This window comes from Cibotium barometz, chromosome 8, assembly GCF_041138505.1.
Source record: "Cibotium barometz isolate CiBa-2024 chromosome 8, ASM4113850v1, whole genome shotgun sequence".
In the NCBI taxonomy this organism is placed as follows: Eukaryota; Viridiplantae; Streptophyta; class Polypodiopsida; order Cyatheales; family Cibotiaceae; genus Cibotium; species Cibotium barometz.
Window position 1 is genome coordinate 35,815,748 of NC_141053.1, and position 22,056 is coordinate 35,837,803.

The 22,056-nt window shown below is 44.1% G+C and overlaps 2 protein-coding genes across 6 annotated transcripts; one reads left to right on the forward strand and one right to left on the reverse strand.

Annotated features, from left to right (window-relative positions):
* The first annotated feature begins 3,761 nt into the window (after positions 1-3,761).
* LOC147636205 (uncharacterized) lies at positions 3,762-10,403 on the forward strand. 5 transcript variants are annotated; one of them, XM_086801631.1, is made up of 7 exons: positions 3,762-4,056; positions 4,456-6,622; positions 6,731-6,796; positions 8,643-8,708; positions 8,792-8,945; positions 9,024-9,106; positions 9,806-10,403. In XM_086801631.1, exons 2-7 carry the CDS (start codon positions 5,033-5,035, stop codon positions 9,884-9,886), a joined length of 2,040 nt encoding a protein of 679 aa, XP_086657757.1. In that variant the 5' UTR covers positions 3,762-4,056; positions 4,456-5,032; the 3' UTR covers positions 9,887-10,403. The 5 variants fall into 5 exon arrangements, with proteins under 5 accessions (XP_086657757.1, XP_086657756.1, XP_086657754.1 ...); XM_086801630.1 differs by having other exon boundaries at positions 4,456-4,861; positions 4,996-6,622; positions 8,792-9,106; XM_086801628.1 differs by having other exon boundaries at positions 8,792-9,106.
* Positions 10,404-15,845: 5,442 nt separating this feature from the next.
* On the reverse strand, positions 15,846-16,836 carry LOC147636206 (uncharacterized). Its single transcript, XM_086801115.1, has one exon. The coding sequence runs from the start codon at positions 16,724-16,726 to the stop codon at positions 16,148-16,150; it is 579 nt and encodes a 192-aa protein (XP_086657241.1). The 5' UTR covers positions 16,727-16,836; the 3' UTR covers positions 15,846-16,147.
* Positions 16,837-22,056: the final 5,220 nt, after the last annotated feature.

Genomic DNA, 22,056 nt, shown 5'->3' on the forward strand with positions numbered 1-22,056 from the left:
GCTCCTATGACTGATTTGTTGCAAGATCAGGTGCCCTATGTGTTGACATCTGCGCAACAAGAAAGTTTTCACACGTTGAAACAAGCGGCTTCAACAGCTCCAGTATTAAAAATAGTTGATCCAAAAAAGCCTTTTGTCTTAGAGACTAATGCTAGCGGAGCCGCTGTTGGTGCGGTTTTAAGCCAAGATGATCGGCCAATAGCTTTTGAAAGCAAGAAGCTTTCACCAGCTCAAAGAAATTGGCCTATACATGAGCAAGAATTGTATGCTATCATACATGCTTTAAAAACGTGGCGGCACTATCTATATGGTGCTGAATTTAAAGTGTATACAAATCATCATACACTTAAGTACTTTTGTAATCAACCAGATCTACGAGGAAGACAAGGTAGATGGGCTGAGTTGATGCAAGAATTTCACATGGAAATTCTTTATCGTCGCAAGGGTCGAGATAATGTTGTCGTCGACGCATTATCTACAATAATGTATAACATGAGTTTTACAATCTTGGAAAACTCATTACTTCAAGAAATCAAGGAAGTACAGTTAGAAGACCCTTATGCACAGGCAGTAAGGTCTAGACTCGAGTCTTCTATGGATATTAGTGAAGAGTCAGCTTCGTCTACTTCTTCACTAAGGCCTTCGTCGAGTCCGTATGCCAATTTCTCAGTGGAGAATGGTTGGCTAAAGCGGAAAGGAAAGACATATGTTCCTTGTGCACGGGAACTAAGAACAAAAGTTTTGCAAGAGAACCATGATAGTCCATGTGCTGGGCATCTTGGTCAAGATAAAACAGTACAGCTTGTTAGACGGACATTTTGGTGGCCACATCTACATAGAGATGTCCACAAGTATATCCAACAATGCTTTCAATGCCAAGCAATAAAGGCAGAAAGAGTAAAGAGCCCAGGGCTACTTCATCCCTTACAAATTCCGGAATCTAACTGGCAAAGTATATCCATGGATTTTATCACACTGGATTGCCAAGAACCCAAAGACAAAAAGATACCATTTTGGTGGTAGTTGACTGCCTGAGCAAGATGGCTCATTTTATTCCTACCAAAGAAACTGTGGAAGCACCACAAGTGGCTGATTTATTTATTCAAAATGTGTTTAGATTACATGGTTTACCAATTTCCATTGTCTCAGACAGGAATGTGCGCTTTTGTGGCCATTTTTGGAGACATATCTTTGCTAAGTTGCATGTTACACTTAGCATGAGTAGTGGTGACCACCCCCATACAGATGGTCAGACGGAAAGGGTCAACCAAGTACTCGAGGACATGTTACGTGCTTATGTATCTGACATGCAGACTGATTGGGATTCATACTTACCTCTCCTAGAGTTTGCATATAATAACAGACCTCACAAGGTGACAGGTATGTCTCCTTTTGAGATGCATTATGGTATAACTCCCTTACCACCTAGTACTATAGGCACACCATGAAAATGCCCTAGTTCGGCAGATTTTTTAGCAAGTATGCAAGACAATTTAAAGTTAGCTAAAGCCAAGCTTCAGCAAGCTGTTGAGACAGAGTTAAGTTTTACACTGACAAGAAAAGATCTCCCATAACCTTTAAAGAAGGAGAAAAAGTTTTTCTCCAAGTTCCTCTGAAGTCGACTTCCTTATCTACTGGAAAGTGTCCTAAGTTATCACCCAGGTATTGTGGACATTGGACGATAGTGAAGAAGCTTAGTGACGTAGCTTACCGGTTGGAACTTCCACTAGGCTATCATATCCATCCGGTGTTTCATGTCAGTAAATTAAAAAGATATATTTCAAAAGATAGTAATGTAATTGATGGTCTTATTTCTTTGCAGGAACATGAGTCAAGTGACCACGGTCCAGACAAGATACTAGACCGCAGAGAGAAACGATTACGCAATTGTGTTCTTCGGGAGTTTCTAGTTGCCTGGAAGGGTATACCACTTACCCTTGGGAATCAGAGGCCCTGATTCGTAAACACTTCCCACAGTTGATCATCGAGGACGATGATCTTAGAAGGGGGAGAAAATGTTAGACTTTGTCCTAGGCCCAGCGGCCTAGACCGGACATTTATAGTGTGTGTGCGGGCGGGGGCCTAGTGGGCCAAGGTCCGTAGCTCGGGGTTAGCCAAGGAGTGCGGGAATGGGGGCTAAGAGAGCACTTTTACCTTTTCTGGATTGGGAGGTGAGAACATGCTCTAAGGGACTCTCATTTTTGGAAACTCATGGGCTATATTGGCTGGGAGGTGAGTAGCACACACAACATTGAATTTGCCCTCTTACACCGAAACTGCAAACTGCACCTTGAGCATCTGCAATTCCACCATCTAGCTGATCCTTGCTGCTGCCACAATGTCCACCAAGAAGGAAGGAAGTCGACACTCCACATCACCTCATGGTCTCCACTCTGCCAAACACGGGCAAGAGGACCACCACCGGTAGGAATCACCCTCATGCATCTCATGCCCATAGCCTAGAGCTGAAGGCGACTCCTTGCTAACTGTATTAGGGTTTTGTCTCCAAAAAATGTAGTTGCATAAGGTGGAACAGGGCACAAAGAAGAGGTAAAGCAAAAAGAAGCAACAATAGAATATCTACACCCTCTCCGTGTGACCTCCCTTGGGTCTTTTGTCCCTGAGGATGCCAAAAAGTAAACACAGAGCATACTACATAGCTTGCAACCCTACCTCTTACCAAGGCCATGATACATTAATATGATAAAGAAAAGTTTCAAATATAGCTTAACTAGAAAGGGTTTTTTCTCCTCCTCATAAAAAATTGAATGATTTTCTCAAGTCACACAAGTGAGAGAGAGAGAGAGAGAGAGAGAGAGAGAGAGAGTATCAAAGTGAATTCATAATTCTATTTTGGCTGATTTATGATAGGAGATTCATTTGCAAAATGTATCTACACACATAAAACCAATCACAACAAAGTGATTCAAGAAAATATGTAAGTGTTACATTTAAACCTAGTAATCATACCAAAAACAATACCTCCATCACTAGAGGCCAAAAGGACTCTTTCAAATTGGAAGTGATTTAAGAAATGGAAAATGGGCACATTTCCTGTGTTTATAAATCTAGGAAGAATAGTACCAACACTTGCAAATGTATCAACACACATAAAACCAGTCACAACAAAGTGATTCAAGAAAATCTGTAAGTATTATATTTAAACCTAGTAATCATACCAAAAACAATCCTGTCACTAGAGGCAAAAATGACTCTTTCAAATTGGAAGTGATTTACTAAATGGAAAATGGGCACATTTCCTATGTTTATAAATCTAGGAAGAATAGTACCAACTCCCACCACCCAAAAGTGTGTGCTTTTTTAAAATAACTTTTAATCACATTACTAGTTGAGTGTATGCACATGATTCAAAATCAAACATGCTTCACAAATTTAGTCAATTTGGGGACTAATGTTCTTCTCTTTTGTGTATCATAACACACAATTTTGGTGACGACAACTCTCACCCCAATAATTAATAACCTACTATGTACAACTCTTATACCTACTATGATCCATAACATAAAGTAATAACCCAAAACTATATTTTTTTCTCTTAGTGTGTGATATTTTCATGCTTGTATTTTTATTAGTATATATTTTAAATTAAATTTTGAAACATATACAATGATAAATAACATATTCGTTTCAATAATCTAAGAGCTCTGACACATCATCCTTTTGTGCAATGACTAGGTTCAAATGGCTGAGTGTGAGCTGCCTTACACATATGAAAGAGCACTGCGAATTCGAAGAGGAGAGACAAAGCTAGAGAGAGAGAAAGAGAGAGACGGGCGAGAGAGAGAGAGAGAGAAAGCTAGAGAGAGAGAGAGCCAACGCATTCATGTGCTGGAAGCTGGCAGCTGAAGGCTCGCGCGGCGGATACGGGCGCCCTCCTGCGGGCTCGGTGGCCCTCTTCTCTCTCGGAGTCTCGCGCATTCTGGGATTTTGTACTGTGTCGTCTACTTCACAACAAAACAGGGGACTCTTCAACTTCAAGCGTACACACACAGGAATCTAGACTCTCTCTCCTTATCCCGCGAAGTGACGAGACCGGTACTACTCTCTCTCTCATCACACGCACGCACACACACCCCTCTCTCTCTCTCTAACACACCACACTCACAGAACACACACACACAGGGAGTGTGACACACACATACTTTTTTTGTCTGTCTCTCTCTCTCGCCTTCACACACACACACACGAGAGAGAGAGAGAGAGAAAGAGAGAGAGATGCTTGCATGCATGCTTTGGGCGCGCGCGCACACACACACGAGTGCCAAGAAGCTTTAATTGATTCGCTATCACGTCACTGTTCAAAGCATGCTTTTTTCCTTCAAATCTTTAACTTCCTCACATGCCAAGCTTATGTGTCCCTGACACACCACCTGGATGGCTTCCTGAGGAAGCCATGCCTTTGCTTCAGCTCTGTGTAAGCTCGTGTTTCCATAGATTTTCTTGCAGGTTTATATAGCACCCAAAGCTTGATACAGCTCCACCTACAAGCTTGAGCGAATGCTATGCTCACATGTAAGCATGCGTGTGTGAAGCTTGCACGGAAGCAGGTTGCTGGTCAGTTTTGCCTTGCCCTGCTTCATCCACCAGTACTTTGTAATGAAGAGATTTGTGGGTCATTTGGGCACTATTGCACACACCAGGTTTTATACCGATTTTATACTTAAGATGGGTGCCTTCTTCAGTACCTTTGCCCAAGCATGAATCATCTTACTCCAGATTTCCACACCAAGAAAGTCAATTTTGCGCAGCAGCTGCTTCAATGACTTGGAAGCCTATGAAGACATGCAGGAGCTTATGAATGAAAGTCACACACAGTCGAGAATGCCCACATGTAAGCTTGGTGAGTTTATATGCACTCACTGATGCCTTCAGGGAAGGATAGGTGACAAAGCTTTGAACATGCAGGCCTCATCTTGATGCTTCTGTATGCTCACTAAGCTGGATGGATAACTCAGAAAAGCTTTGAACATGCAGGCCTCATCCTGATGCTTCTGTATGCTTACTAAGCTGGATGGATAACTCAGAAAAGGCTTCTAGTGGCCATACGCACCCATCAGCAGGGCGCGAGTCGGTGCCAGCATTGGAGGTTCCTCTTAGTAGTTTGCAATTTCAGGAGGATGAAATGCTTTCTTGGTTGCAATACCCATTGGAGGATAGCTTTGACAAGAACTACTGCTCAGAAGAGCTTTTCATAGAAGCACCCACTTCTCATCTCAACTTTGTCCACGATGCATTTTCGAACCTTACTTTAAAAGAAGGAGAGAAATTGCATTCACTTGGTCTGAGACCTCGAACCTCTTTGCCTTCTGATCTGAAGATGAGAGAAAGAGAGGGTGCCGGCAATACGCATATGGCATCACATACTTGGGGAGTTGCAAGAGCTTGTGTTATTAACAGAGGTGAGAGGGTTACAGCTGCAAATACAGCCATGGCCATAGGCGCACATCGTGCGGCAGGTCTTCTATGTCAGTCCGGAGCAGAGGCTTTTGACAGGGTACGTACAAATGCGCAGCCTCAAATGGTAAAAAGAGCCCATAGTGTTGTCACCACTTCAGAAACTGTTCGGAGTGCATCCAATGTTGTCCCGCTCACTTTTAAGGCCAGGGATGTAAAATATGGATTTCAACCTCCTGTGCGCCGCCTCACAAGCCCAAACTTTCCTTTGTTTTCTCATGCTGTAGGCAGGCAACGGCAAGACAAGCTGGGTTTTTGTGCGGAAGGAAAAGGTGGAGACTCTGCTTTTAAAGGTGACCTGAAAGCCAATGTGGTGTCTCCCACATTACATGCTTACCCTACAGTGGCGACTGAGGAGATATCATCTGAAGCTTTTTGTGCACCTAGAATGACAGGTACGGATTCTTGTAGATTGCCCTTCCAATGCGAGACAAAACGGCAACCTTCGATTGCGCATATGAAAGATGTGGTGTTGACCCCTTGTACCGACTCCACAAAAACAAGCAGCATCTCTTGTACATTGGGAGCAGAAGCTGTCAGCATGACACCTGTTCACAAATCATCAAGGGCCTCAAGAACACAATGTGCCAAAGGTGGATTGCCTTCTTTTTCGGCGACCACTTCTGCTTCTGCTGGCCTTGCTTCAGGTGCATCAATGGGTTGTAGTGGTGCCATGCCAAGTAGTACTAAGACAGGGAGGCCATATCTTATTCGATGTAAAGGAAAGCCTTGCTCTGGTGTGGAGTCAATGGTTACTACAGATGTGAAGTCGTCTATGCATCTGCAGCCAGTGTGCCATGACCATGAAAGAAGCAATAGCATCCAGGGCCATGGGGTTTCCTTGCATGCTAATAGATTGGAGTATCGTGCAAAGGAAGAATTGGATACAAACCCGTGTCCTGTGATAACCATAAGTGATCTAACTACTTCAGAGTCTAAGGTTTGTAAGACTGTTGAGAGAGGCGATATGACTATGGCATCTCCCTCCACATCAGGTGATAGCACTGAGAAGAGCATTAAAGAAGCTGCTACGTCTACCATGAAGAGAAAAGCACACCACCCCACCGAAGACATTGAGATCGAAAGTAAGGTCCGGCCAGGGGCAAAGAGAACCCGAGCTGCTGAGATACACAATCTCTCAGAAAAAGTGGGTGAAGCTGCACATTGTGATTTCTTTCCCTTTCAGATTTTCTTGTTCCATATGCTTTCGCCTTGTCCAGATTTTCCATCTCAGCATTTAGCAGTGATTTTGCAGAAACGGCGTGAGAAGATAAATTCTAAGATGAAGGCATTGCAAGACCTTATACCCAATGCAAACAAGGTGGGGCACTTTGCTGTACTTCTCAGATATTTTCAGTTTACTGGTTGTGCTGGGCTAAAATGGTTGCAAGCATGCCAGAGCATGTCTATGTGCGTGTGCTCGCATGCCCATGTGTGTGTGTGTGTGTGTGTGTGTGTGTGTGTGTCTTTGTGAGAGAGAGAGAGAGAGAGAGAGAGAGAGAGAGAGAGAGAGAGGGTCCAATGGTTCTGTGAGACAAAAAGACAGTCACTAATGTTCATAAAAATGTTATTATGGTAACATAAGAAAGAAAAAAAAAATTGAACCAACGCTGAAATGAAATTGACATGTGAGCCCCTAATAGAGGTATATTGTGGGAAATGCATCTATCAACTGGGAGATCATGCTCTTGTGTGTGTGCAATCTTGTATGGATGCATTCTCTATATATCTAGTAGCTATAGGGGGGAAGGGTCCATGTAGGATGCACATAATCGGCAGGAGAGGAGGGCTACCATGTAGGCTGAGATGAGGCTGCCTCCAGTACTGGCTGATGACTTATCAGTTGGGGTACTATGGTGACCACTCTCCCAGGGTCCGAGGTCATCTAGCAACCCAAAGCACGGTGGCTTGCTCTCAGTACCCCAGTATGATGAGCTAGTCCATGGACCATGAAGCATTAAGGAGGCTCTTTGTATGTTATCGAAGCTCTAGTAAGAACAGAGTCAACAAGCAGCTCTGATCTGGGTGGTGCTTGATATGGTCGATGGAACTGAATCTATCTCAGAAAAGGCAGTGATCATTATATGTGCCTCTCATCTCATAATGATCTAGGCATCTACAAATGTATTGCTTTACATACTCTACCCATATAGTCAACATATCTTGTCTTCCTCCTAGGTGGAGGGGGATTGGTATTGGGTCGAGGCAGTCAGCTAGCCAACTGAGCTAATGCATTTCCTCATTCTTAATGCCAATGGAGTGGCACAGTGTATCTCTCATATACTAGATTTCACATTGTTCTTGTATCATCTAACTTTGTGAAATACCAATTATCTGCCATCTGTTAGAAGTTCATAGAGAGCCTTTTACCTAGGGTCAGTGCAGAGGTCAGGGTATGATTTGGGACTGTGTGGGCCCTTAAATTGGTCTCTCTAAGCACTACCTCTGTCTAGTTCTGCTTAAGCCATCTTCTGACAATCAATAGTCAAACATGACCCTATGTGGTGTGTAAGCCGGGGATGCTCGCAAAGTAAGTTGTACCCAGATAGAGCCCTTACAAATATATGACAAAGGTAGACACTAAATGAAGATAGGCATTGATTGTATACAAAGATCCTTGCAAATTTCCTGGCAGTCCTTGAATGTTCCAACATTGGTCAATAGATAATCAAGGTCTTCCATCTTAGTAAGCATGTGTATGTAGGTTGATACATCTGTACTCGCAACCATCCCATAACCATCAAAACATCTTCCTTTTTCTCTGCATCATCAAATTTACTTAATTATTCTCTCGTCAACACTTGCCTTTCATCACACTCTCATATATGGGGCTTTAGCCTAGTACATGTCACATTAATCTTTGGACAATCCACGAGGTTCCGAGTGTGGTTTGTGATGCTGCATACAAAATTTGCATCATTATATTCATAACCTTAGCTTCCAAGATTTTGCGATCTCATTGTTTGAAGCCATTCTGACCAATCTAGCCCGAGCCTTCTGTGCTTGCATTACCCGAGCCTTCTGTGCTTGCATTACCATTCTTACCCTCATCTTGAGCTTCATTAACGTTCTTGTCATGGGACCAGTTCCTTTGTTGGTTGGAGAGAGAGAGAGAGAGAGAGAGAGAGAGAGAGAGCGAGTATGGTTTTGTTTTTTTGGAGCTGCAGACAGATAAGGCTTCAGTTCTGGATGAGGCTATTGAATATATGAAGTTGCTACAGCCTCAAGTGCAGGTTGCAATGATTGTGCTGTTCTGAGTAAGCCATTCTTTAGGATTCATGAGCAGATGTTGATTAGGTTGCTAACTACGTGACAGCTGATGTCTTTGAGGACTGGGATGGTTGCGCCACCTGGGATGCCGTGTGCTCCCATGGTATTGCCACCTGGGATGCCGTCAGCTCCAATGCAACAAAGGCTACGGCCACCTCATATGAATTCGGATTGTGCGGCAGGCTTGGGGTTTAGAATGGGTATGAATGTTTTTGGGCATCCTGTTTCTGGATCTCCATATAATGCATCTGGTTTGCAGCTGGTTAGCTCACATGCAGGTGTACATGACGCACATGGTCATCTACAAATTCCTAGAGTGAATGATGCATACGCGCTATTACCCATACAACAACAGCAGCAGGTACTGTATTTTTGTTTAGGGGAAAAAGCAGTCCAGAGGGATCTTCCTATAGCCATATTTAGAGATTTTTTGTATATTCATTGAAATCTGGGCCCTCAAAAAGTCTTCAAAAACTCTTGAGAATGATTATATGGCTGCTCAATATCCAAAACATTAGGAAAGAATCTTTAAATTATCTGTTCACAGTCTATCACAAGAAGTTTTAGACATTTTCCCACTCTAATTCCCACTTTTCACATTATGGCAGCTCATTGATCACCTGGAAGACCCTGCCCCCCCACCGCATATAGCTAGGTATGCGGAGCCTCGTTTGTAGAAGCTCATGATGTTGAACACTGTAGTAGTAGCTAGGTATGTGGAGCCTCATCTGTAGAAGCTCATGATGTTGAACACTGGAGGGAAACAGAAGGGAAAGGGGGCCTCTTTCCCACAAGGGAAAATGCCCAAGACTTCTTGTGTACTTGGACCATGCGGCTTACTCATACAGCCTACATACCTCAAATCAAGCCTAATTTGACTAAAGGGGGAGAAAAGATTTTCACTAGTCGCTGCTTAACACAAGATAAACAGAGTTTTCTCCTAAGATTTTTCAACAAAAACATAGAGAAGTTTCATCAAATGTGCTTGCACAATCTAGTTTCTTTAAAGTATTTGCAAAATTCTTGTTCTAATTGGTGATTATGCTCTTGGAATGTGCAGCATTTGCACTCAAACACGCACACAAATGCAGACATATTTGGGGCTTATAGCATCCAGCAAGAGCAGGTCTCACAGTTTTAGTTACTGGCACATGAAACATCTCGTGATGCCTCACAATGATGATAGGGCACTTAAAACATTAGCATGGTTGGGAAATGTCTTCAGCAGACTATGCAGGCTCTCGATTGGAACAACGTTAAAGATGATGGTTTTTTGACAAAAATGTTGAGTGTACAGCTGATCGGTCATAGTTACAAACAATTGAAGCAGGGAAGGAACTATGCCTAGCGCAAACTCAGCGATACGCACAGTATTGTAGAAGCATTGTCTGGGGCAAACTGTGTTCGGTTTAGGGTCACTTCAATAAGACATCCATTCGCGATGTAGGTAAGCTGGAAGGTTTTTCACATAACAATGTAAGCGCATCTATTGGGGTTTCCCTACTCGCATTGCCTCTCTTAGGGGGATTTCTGTGTGCATAGATACACTGTTTTCTGCTGAACCCCGGCGGAGTGCTTGCACACGTGCAGTTCAAGCCCAAGTCTTGTAGATCTGTACATGTGTTGTAGCTTTGTCTTAAAAATGCAAAAACATTAAATTTTCTGAATTTGTTTGAACCAATTCTAGGATGTTTTGTAATGAGATTAGGGCTGCAACCCTTAGCTAAGCAGATGTCCAAGAGGGGATTTTCCTTATGACCTCTTTGGGAAAACAGTAAGTTTGGTGATAATGCTAGGAGGAAGAGATAGATTGTTTTGCCGAAGATAATGTTTCCCTGAATTAATGAGGGAAGCAGTGGGTACAATGCAAGTGGCTACAGGAATGAGCTTTGTGAAATTTTACACCATCTTGGTAGAAACTTTAGCATGGATGGGTCTCTCTCTCTCTCTCTCTCTCTCATACATGTATGCGCAGGGGCCACCCGCTGTAAGATGAAGGCAGAGCATACATTCGGCAGGGAATGGTCCGGTGATTGAGACATCATTTTGGCAGGTGGAGTGTCGACTCCCACTCTCCCCCCCTGCACCTCCTAGGAGTGTAGTTAAAAATAGGGTACTAAATGCTAGGGGATTTGTGTGGTCTCACAACGAAAGAGAGTGACATTGAGAGGGGACGAGAGCTCAAAGTGAGTACCAGCAGGCATTACCAAGAGAACTAGTTACCATAGACATGAAGGGGGATTAAGCCTAAATCTCAAAGATGTCACTTCTTTAGTGAGAGAGCTTTTGGGTCAACATGTACTGTAACCTCAGATATGAGTGTACATACTAAGTGTTTTAGAAGTAACAGCAGAAAGGGTCAATGGTTAAAACTCTTTCACGGCCAAGTGGAGAGAGAGAGAGAGAGAGAGATCTTGACCATCCAACTTTAGCCCTAATTATTCACCCCCCCCCCCCCCCCCAAAAAAAAAAACCACCACCACACACACACACACACACACACACGCTAATTTGACACTATACCAGATGGCTCATGATACATTAATTGATTGCAAGGCCTACTACAAATTTATATTTGTCATTATTGAGCCGGCAAACATGAGGCACATTTAAGCTTCCTTTACAACTTGCATCAGAATTTGGATGACATACCAGTAACTATGTGAATTGATCAACCATTCAAAGAGAAAGTCCTTCCATGACCACATTGATGTTCCTTGACATGATATGCTGGACCATCCAAATGGGTGACCTCCATTAGATTAGACTTGTGTACAGACCATGAGTACATCATTATTAGTTTTCATTTTGTGGTGCATTGATGTCCTTGTTTAGCAAATCAAAGTATGAGGGGTTTATCATCTCCAACCTATATGATTCAAGTTGGTATCCTAATGGGGGAGGGGCTATGTCATCAAAATTGAAGTTTGATGAATGTTGTGCTTTATCAAGGCATTTTCTCTCTCTAAAAGTGGCCATCTGAGAGAGAAGGCACACGAAAACACATATGGATGGACAAAGAGGCATGTATGAAAGTGGATTCAAGGCAAGATAAGTGCCAAAAGGTGAATTTCACTTCAAAAGTGCATGGAAGATTTTCCTAGGATCTCACCAGAATTTTACGGAGCAAAAACGGGGCTTCGAAGGACCTAAAACGGCTAAATTACGGCTTACGGGAGGTGTCCAAAGTGGGCTCATGGACAAGAAATAATTAAAAGAGGAAAGGGGGCTTTATTGGGTAAAATTTGGACTCATTTCCACCAATGGGAAGGGTGGAAATAGGCGCCCAACCTTCCCCACATGCTACCCAGCCTCCACCTCTCTCTAGGCCACATGGATGCTATTCTGGGCATCAAGCTCCCATCTAATCCATTCGAGTTTTTAAAAAGGGATTATCTTGCTCATTAGTGGGGTAATTAGAGTGGGGAAAAGCACAAGTGAAAGCTCTCAACAAGCTCTTCAAGCTCAATTCCTCTAATGCTAGCTATAAGCTTATACTAGTGTACTACCCTGTGTAGCTAAGTACATAGACTATGGAGCACTTCCAGCTCATGTTCCAAGCCAAATCCTCATCAAGACTCTCCTTTTCTCTGTAAGAACTCTTGGCTCGAGAAGCCATTGAGGCTTTGAGAAGAGGACAACGTAGCTTAAGGTCCCAAGCAAGCTCACAAGCTCAAGGGTTATGGAGATCTTAGCCTCCATGGTCCAAGAGATGTATTAATTCAAGCTTCTCTCTTTATGTAAGAGTTCAAGAGCAAAAGATTAATACAAAGCCTTTCGAGGGGGGGTCAGCCTCAAGAAATCCGGCCCTCAATCTTGTGTGATTGTGTTAGGTTCTTGTTTAGTTATGCTTGTTTTGTATTTGCTACTTGAATGTGTGTGTGAGTAGCTAAATGAATGCATAAGTTAGTTGATGTAGCGAAATGAATGCATAAGTTAGTTGTTGTAGCTAATTGAATGCATAAGCTAGATGATGTGTGTGTGAGTAGCTAAATGAATGCACAAGCGAGTTGTTGTTTATTTATGCGAGCAAGTAAATGAGTGCATTGGCTATTATGTTATTCTTTCACATGCTATCACTACTAAGAGAGGGAATTAAAAGGAATTCGTTACTAAAAGAGCTTGAGTAAATACTAGTTATTTGCCAAAAAGAAGCTTAATGTAACCCAAGGTTTCAGGCTACATCAGGTAGCCAGCATTTGTAGAGAGACAATAGCAGTAAAGCTTTTCCTTTGTAAGTGCAATGCTGCCACTATGGTACCCCATGCCATAAAACCACAACACATTATCGCTTTGAATACACAAACTGTCTGCTGCAATTTAACAACTTAAAACCAATAAGAAGGTTGTCCTACAGCTGATGGAAATGGGATCCTCTCTTCTTTCCATTGCCCTTGTCCATGAAGAGGAAATTTGAATAGAGAGAAGAAAGCATGAGTTCTACATTGATGCACAATGAGTGTGACAGAGTCTTTCAAGATGAGAGGGCAGGGGCTGATTAGCATATCTTTGTTGATGTTGGCTAGTGGAGGGAGGCAGCAGAAAAATCCCCATGGAGGAAGATAGTAGTCTTACATGTTACATGTGAAGATTTCAGGATGAAGAGAGTTTTGATCCTTAGGAAAATGGATGAGACATAGAATTTGTTGGAGAAGAAGGTGATGTGTGTGATGGAGAGCCTATGTTTGTCGGCTGGAAGAAGGCCGAGCAACCAACACCGTCGTAAAGAATGGTGGAAGGCCTGTCTGCCTTGCAAGGGATGAGAAGTATGTGTGTGATTCATAGGACTAGGGGGATAAGGCACGCATAGCATTGTGTTATGTGTGTAAATTCGACCTTGCAGCAAGGTACTACCTTTTGTAAGGTGCAGGGGAGAGAAGGCACCCTACAAGCCAAGTAGATTTTTGATGAGTGAGAAGGGGCCTATGGAAGTGCTTGGAGAGGGTGAGGAATCGCACGGCTTCATGAAAGGGAAGCTTGCTGAGCACCACTTCGTCCGCATCTTTATCTAGGCCTCCTCTGTTCATTGTCGATCTCCTGCACTCTTCTTCAAGAATGCCTTCTATGCGTTTGAAGTAAAGCATGCGCTTAATCAAAAAGCATCCACCATGACAAAAGCATGCTTTTCTTTTTACACGGCCATGCTCGCTTCCCTTGGGAGGGTCTGGCAAGGCAATCTTGGGGAATCGAACACCACTTGGGGTGATCGCACTTCCAAAAAGGGCATCACAGAATGTAACATTTTATAGACGTACATTCAAGGAGACCCCACGTTTTTCTAAATGAGTGGGGTTTGATGAGAGGGCTCTTTTTGCGCATGGAGGTCTCTTTCAAGCTACCCGACCTTAATGCTCATCTTTTCCTCTCTACTAGTAATCGTGATTGCGAAGAAGGAACATACATTTGATCAATGAAGGGGTATATAATTAGGCAAGGAATTTCTCAAATCTTGGGGACCTAGAGCACCACATCCTCGTAAGCAAAACTGGCTTCTTCGACGGCTATGTGGAGTGGAGTGGACCATTAAACACCTTTGATCAATAAAATCTCTCTTCAATTAACCAACATCGACTGGACATCTACTATCCTTGAAGATGTCTTTCCATGAGGTCCTGCAGGTTGAACACACCTTACAGTTATGGAGTCGACAACTTTTGTCTTGCATGGTAAAATCGTCTTCTTCCTATGGTAGTAGTCATACACTTTGATCATCCTATTCTCTCTCCTCTCTAGCTATTATAAGAACTCAGTCGTCTGTCGACTCCATTGAGCTTTTACAAAGAGTATATTCTCTCTCCTTTCTAGCTGCCAAAACCCTCGGAAAAGCTTTAAGGCTTTGCTTATACAAAGGCTTTATATAATGTATCTAAGACCTTGTGATAAAGAAGATGTTCATGACGTAAAACTTCCCTCACATGATGAAAAATAATCAAGGCTTGGAATATGAAAAATAATATAAGTGTGAAGTCAACTAGTAGATCTTGTGACAAGGCTCGTAGTAACAAATTATCTTGTACATGCAGCCTGAAGTATGGCATTACAACAACAATAACATAGGCCATGCCAAGGTTAGCAAATCAAAGAGTGCATCTTCTTGGAAACTGGATGACCAGGAGCTCAAGAGGGCTCAAGAGGCATCACATGCCTCAACTTGAGGAAGCTCAATAATTGGATCAAGGGTGTATTAGTTCAGTAAGAAGCACGACACTATTATTAATGCTACTTTTTTTTTTCGGTCTCACCAAGTTGGAACTAACACAATACATTTCTTGTCTTCTTACAATTGAGCCTTGAAGAGAGGATAATGCTTTCTTTGCACAAATGAAAGTTTCCACATTGGGGGGTGCACTACTAAGAAACCCCATGTATCGCATGCATTCAAGGGGTATTTAAAAAAACCCTTTAACTAAAATTTTTCCCCCAATAAAACCACCCTTCTTTTCTTATGAACTAATAGATTTTTTTCTAAAGGTGAATTAAAATACCCCTCCTATTATTGTAACCCTATTAATTTTTTTTTCAAAAGCTAAAATACCCTTCCTTTTGATCGCACGTTGTGGAGAAAATCTGCGTGTGTGTCGGGAAGACACCAGGTCTCTGGCTGTGGGAGCCTATGTGTGCTATAGTGAAGAGAATTGAGATTATGATAGTAGAGAAGGATTACCGTATGTAGATAAGAGCTTGAATCAATATGAGTAAGAAAGCAAAGATGATGATATGGATTACAGGAAATTGAAACCAAATAGAGATGAATCAGCACACAAATAAGAGACTCGAGACTCTATGTAGCCCAAAACCAATCCTTGATTAGGTAAACCTGTATACAAAGAGTTCTCTCTCAATGTGTCCTGTTTTGCCCTTTTATGGTCAAAAAATCCCACCGAACACCAACTTCTTCTCCACTACTCAGACGGCGATTCCGATGGCTCCATTGGCTTCGGAAGGGGGGTAAAACCTCAAGACACCTAGGATACCTGGTCAAAAATCTCTCAAGTAGCTCGTTCTCCGCTTTCCTCTTCCGGAGTGCTGTTTGCTGTCTTGTATGGCGATCGCGTGATGCCCGAACTCTCCCTTCTTCTTATATATCTCTCCAAATTAGGTGAAAAAGCAACTTGCTTTTTGCATGAAGTCCTATTTTGGGAGTTTTCATTCACTTTTGGGCTATTTTTACAAAAAGTATGTCCAAAATATACATAAATAAGCTAAACCATTAAAAAATATCAAAAATATGAACTGTTCATAATGTGGCCATTTAAAGTAGTGGCTAAACTAACACTATTATTCCTAGAATAGCAAGAAGCTCGTTGATAAGGCTCCAAAGGAGTTTTCACACCGTGTCCGCATTAGCGGCACGACATCCATCCCCTCTAAACCTGCACATCCTCCGGTATGTGCCATATGGTCAATCTTCATCATGATCAACACCTTCGTCTTCTAACTTTGCATCTTTGTTGTCATCTTGATCATGCAAGTCATCATATACATGTTCTTGATCATGGACATAGTTTTCAAATGGTTCAATTGCACCTCTCCACTTGAAAAGCTTGATCCTTTTACCTGCAATAGGAATCTTCAACTTTGTACCATCAAGTTCACACAAAGAATACGTTGCTTTATCATTTACATATTTCACAATGTAAGGATCAAACCATCTCTTTGCAACCTTTTTGATAGCACTATGTTGATTGTCAAGACTACTATCATAGACTAGCACCCAATCCTCTTTCTCAATTGGTTTCGGACAAAGTCTATGTTTCTTGTCAAATCGTTCTTTATTCTTTAACCTAGCTTCTTTCAACCACATCACTGCAATCTCAACATCCTCAAGTCTCCTTTCCAATTGCTGAATCCGTAATGCAAGTAGGTCTTCCTTGTTCATATTGTTCTCCCAAGGTAGTACATTCCAAGTAGTGACAACATCCTCGATAGGCATAATAAGCTTTTGACCATACATCAATTCAACAGGCATATATCCAATCATTGCACTATGTGTTGTGCGATTAGTCCATAAAGCATAAGGGAGTAGCCTGGGCCACTCTCGAATCTTACCTTTGCATGACTTTGCTAAAGCTTTAATGATAGGAGGATGTCCTCGTTCACTTTTTCCGTTTCCTTCAGGATTATATGCAAAAGTGAGAGCAAGCTTTATACCCATCCTCAAGAAGAATTCTTTAGCTTCCTTTGCATCTAGTTCTCCTCGATCTGCAGTTATCTTTCCAACACGTCCATAACGACATATTACATCTTCTAAAAGAAATCTACATACTGCACTTGTCGTTTTTGTTCTCTACATACTGCACTTGTCATTTTTGCAATGCTCGGCCTTCCACTTGATTTGTTAGATCCTCTCTCTAGCAAGCACAATGTAACGCATTTACCAAAGACCCAGGGGCATAGTCACCAAGTCAACCACCCATTTGTAATGCATAGTCAATGGGTAGGTAGGATGTAGACCATCACGATAGCGAACATTTGAATACATTTGGCAAGTAGCACATGTCTCCACAAACTGAAACACATCCTTGTAGATACCTTTCCCACCAATACCTCTCCTTGATCTTGGCAAAAGTTGCCCATACAAGAACTAGAATAGGTCTCAAGTTCCAAGGCAACCATTAAAGCAACAACATTAGTATCCACACATAGTGGATTGGATCATATGTAGAACAGGCTATCCTCGATGAGCTCGCTGTGCGCCTGCATTCTCCCCCTCCACCGCTCTCTGCTGCTCGCTTCGCTGCCCCCCCCTTCCTTCATGTCTGCTGTTCGCTGCCGCCGCCCTTCACTGCTTCTCAGCTGCTTGTCGCGCCGCCCCCCCCCCCCACCGCGCTCTGTTGTGACTGACAGCCTTTGGCTGAAGGCGCAGCTGACCCTCCTCAACACCGGTCGCTTACTTCACACTCACCCCCAGCTTACTGCACATATTCAGCCCCCCCCCCCCCCCCCCCCCCCCCCCCTTTTTTTTCCCTTCTTTCTTCGCCCACAGGCATGACTTCCACAGTTCCTGCTTCCGAAGTGCAGACACAGCATCATCTCAGAAGGACTCCACCGCAGCCTCTCCATCCACCCCTGCAGAGGCCATCCCGCGACTCTCTCTCACGGATGAAGAGAGAGCGAGCTTCCAAGCCGAAATAGCTCGTTTGCAGACAGAGTCGCTGATCTACAAGATTTCTAGTGGGTGCCCCAGCCGTCAGGAGCAGACATTCTTCAGGGGCACTTGCTAGAGCTGACGCGGCTGGCACCATTCATGATATTCAGCCGATGGGTCGTCGTTACTTCCATGTGGAGTTCTCATCTCCAGAGGCTGCCTCGACTGTTCACAGCCGCCCGCAGCCCATTGGCGTTTAGGGGCGCTCATGTGTTCTTTACCCCCTGGACGCCGCATTTCGACATTGCCAGTGATCCCCTAGGGTAGGAGACGGGCCTGACTCTACTTCTTGCTGCGATTGGGTAGATCTTCGAGACAGTCCTTGAGTCCCCGCAGACAGCAGCCTCGGTGGTTGCTAAGGCAGCGGGTATTCCATCTGTCCGGGTTGCGACCCACATCCCCCCAGATTGCCTACCCATTGAGATCCAGCTTCTGACGACAAGGGCACTCAGAGAGTGGAGTTCTCTGGCCTGCCAAACTAGTGTTTCATCTGTCGATGCATGGGCCACTTGGCCAAAGCACGTCCCAGACGTCGTCAGAGCGACAGGGTGCTACAGCACAGCCTTCTACCTCGAGAGGAAAAGGGATGCAGCCCGCACCTACTGCAGATCCCAGTGGAGCGGCTCCGACAGCGGCAACCCCACCGACTGGAGATTCTGAGGAGGGTTGGCAGCAGGTGCGTCACCGCCCCCCCTCTCAGGATGCCCGTGCCACGGGTGGTGTTGCGCCACATCACCGCCCACAGCAGCAGAGCAGCATTGGATTCCCACCAAGAATTGCTTCGAGACGTTACACGAGTAGCAGGGCCCCAGTGGACCCGACGCAGTGCCGGAGGGGGCCAGCGATATGGCATTTGACCCTCCCCAGGACCCCCCTCCAACGTGGAGTACCTCTCAGACAGCACCCCAGTAGCAGCCCACCTCAACCCCCCCCTCCATCCCCCCCATTATTCCCTCCACCTCTCCCACTCACCTGTCTTCCTCCCCACCGGCTGCTCCTTCCGCTGTTCCTTCCTCGCCTCTTGTTCCCTCTCCTAACATTGCTGCTTCCCTTCCCCCCTCCCCTTCCCGTCTACCTCCCTTGCCACATTCCCCCTCTTCCCCTCCGATTGTTGCAGCTTTGCCTTCGAGAGCTCAGTCCTCTGCTTCCCCGGAGATGAGGCGCCCCTTTTCCTTTTCAGGATTGCCCATCAGATTCTTCAGGGCTCAGGGGAGCAGGGAACCAGACCCGCACTTCAGATCCAGACCTCGCCCTATTCAGTGATTGGGGAGGCGATTCACGAGATTGATCTCAACTCGGCCGCTGAGACCCATGGATATGAGCTACTTCGGCTTTTCAGGGCCGAGGAAGCCCCCGACTTAGAGCAGCTCAGGAGAGTTCTTCTCCTCCATGCATGTGAGTTTGCCCACCACTTGGGACACTTGGAGCTGGTAGACTCTATCAGCCTTTTGTGGTCACTGGTACGGTTTGGTGGCTCCTTTACGGATGCTAGTGGATTACAGCATTTGATCTTGTATTGGCACTCTGATGTGGGGATGCGGTCACAATACAGGGTCGCAGTATCCTTGATAACATTTTTACATTTTGGGAGGCCATAGCTCTAACGAGAAACCGAGGAGATCAGTTAGCTGTGGTACTCCTGGATTTTTGAGAAAGCCTATGACAGGGTGGACTGGGCTTTTCTAGAGGGCACTATGGAGAGGATGGGTTTCCCTTTGCAGTGGATCACAGGGGTGGCCGCCCTATATTGGGGAGCACACAGCCGTGTCATGTGTGGTGGTAGCTTTGGAGAGCAGATATCCCTATCCCGCTCTGTATGACAAGGATGTCCTTTGGCCCCCTTCTTGTTTCTCTTGTTCGCAGAGGCCTTGAGTTCCTTCTTGAGAGCTAGAGACGTGGACATTCGGGGATTGCATATGCCTGTGAGAGAGGAGGACTTGATTGATGCAGAGTTTGCAAAACAGATGACACCGGGGTTTATTTAGATGGCTCTCTTGCGAACCTGCAACGGTTCCAAGAGACGATTGAGATATTTTGTGATACTTCTGGTGCCCTAATCAATTGGCACAAGTTATGCGGCTTTTGGTTGGGCCAGAATGCTCACCCACCTTGGCTACCCAGCACAGACTTTAGATGGGTTGCAGAGGGTGAGCCAGTGCGGTATCTAGGATGCTATGTGGGCATTGGCCTTACTTCTGAGTAGTAGCTTGGTCCTCTCCTCCTGAGAATTCGGAGAAAACTTCAGTACTAGAGCTCTGCACGCCTCTCTCTAGCAGGCAGAGTAGTGATGGCTAATCAGGTGCGGTGTTACTGGCCCGATGTGGTATATTACCTCCTGCTGGGCTTTCTCGCGTTCTTGCATCAACTAGATTCAGTGGCTCATCAGGAACTATCTTTGGTCAGGGAGGGATGGGACGCTTCCACCAGCGCAAGGCGGCTTTGGTTTGATTGATCCAGCTGCTCAGAGCATAGCCCTGCTGGGCAAGTTTGTGGTCAGAGGTCTTCTTCCAGGGGGCGAGCCCTGGAACTTGGAAGGAGTTGATGGTACAGTGAGCTAGCAATTTACAGCCTAGGCTGGGTGGACCCTGGCAGCCTCACACTCGATGGCTATTTACTGACACGAGGCCAAAAGGCTTCTCGAGAGGCCAGGAGGATAGATTCATATGCAGTATTTGGAGAGCGTGGGCGCGCAATGGCGCATATTGCCTGGATTGCAGCACCGAGAGCCCCAGTCCCGTGATGAGTGGTTACTGCAGCCTTTGCTATATGGAACCCCAGATTTCGGACTGTGGCTCGCCATATGCTTGGAGTGCGCCCCCGGGGGTTTGGATGCAGTGTAACTAGACTTACTAAGCTTCTTATTAGCAAATATATTTAATATTCACTCAAGCTCTTTTAGTAATGATGTTCCTTTTAATTTCCACCCTTAGTTCCTTTTAATTTCCACCCTTAGTAAAGATGGCGTGTGAAAGAAACAACTTAGTAGCTAATGCATTCACTCATGTATCTCACATATGCATTCATTTAGCTACTCACACACACATGCTAGCAAGCAACCAATGCAAAACAAGCATGCAATTGAAAAACTTAAAACAATTGACAAGATTGAGGGCCAGAATTCTTGAGGCGGACCCTCTCCTCGAAAGACTTTTGTATTAATTCTTGCTTTTGAACTCTTACAAAAGAGAAAGCTTAAATTAATACAACTCTTGGACCACATAACCCTTGAGCTTGTGAGCTTGCTTGGGACCTTGTGCTACGTTTTCCTCTTCTCAAAGCCTCAATGGCTACTTGAGTCGAGAGTTCTTACGGAGAAAAGGAGAGACTTGATGAGGATTGGACTAAATGAAGCCTTCTTTCCCTTTTTATTATTTCCTTGTCCATGATCCCTCTCTGGACACCGCCCGTAAGCCGTAATTTAGCCGTTTTAGGTCCTTTGAAGCCCCGTTTTTGCTCCGTAAAATCCTGACGAGATCCTAGAAAAATCTTCCATGCACTTTTGAAGTGAAATTCACCTTTTGGCACTTCCCTTGCCTTGAATCCACTTTCATACATGCCTCTTTGTCCGTCCATATGTGCTTTCATGTGCTTTTTCCTATCTCAAATGGCCACTTCTAGAGAGAGAAAAGCCGTAATAAAGCACAGCATTCATCAAACTTTAATTTTGATGACATTACCTCTCCCTTGAAATCATAGTCATCCTCTACTATGCTTGTATTAATTGAGAGGAAGCCCATCTATACTCCGGATCCACGTTTGAGTATAACTCACTTTCTTGCACTAGATGGCTAGTCTAGCAGGTACTTAGGAGACAAAATTATCGTTAAGCTGAGATTTTAGTTACTCTTTATCACTCTGTATGCACATTTGAGTGATATTGACATTCGTGAACTAGATGGTAAGTCTAGCAGGTGTGTAGGAGATAAGTCTCACTAAACCAATTCTTAAAAACATTAGTGTACACTCATTAAGACATTTTAATACACATTTAGTAAATATCACTCTGCATGCACATTTGAGTGATATTGACATTCGTGAACTAGATGGTAAGTCTAGCAGGTGTTTAGGAGATAAGTCTCGCTAAACCATTTCTTAAAAACATTAGTGTACACTCATTAAGATATTTTAATACACATTTAGAAAGAAAAAGAATCTTTGCATTA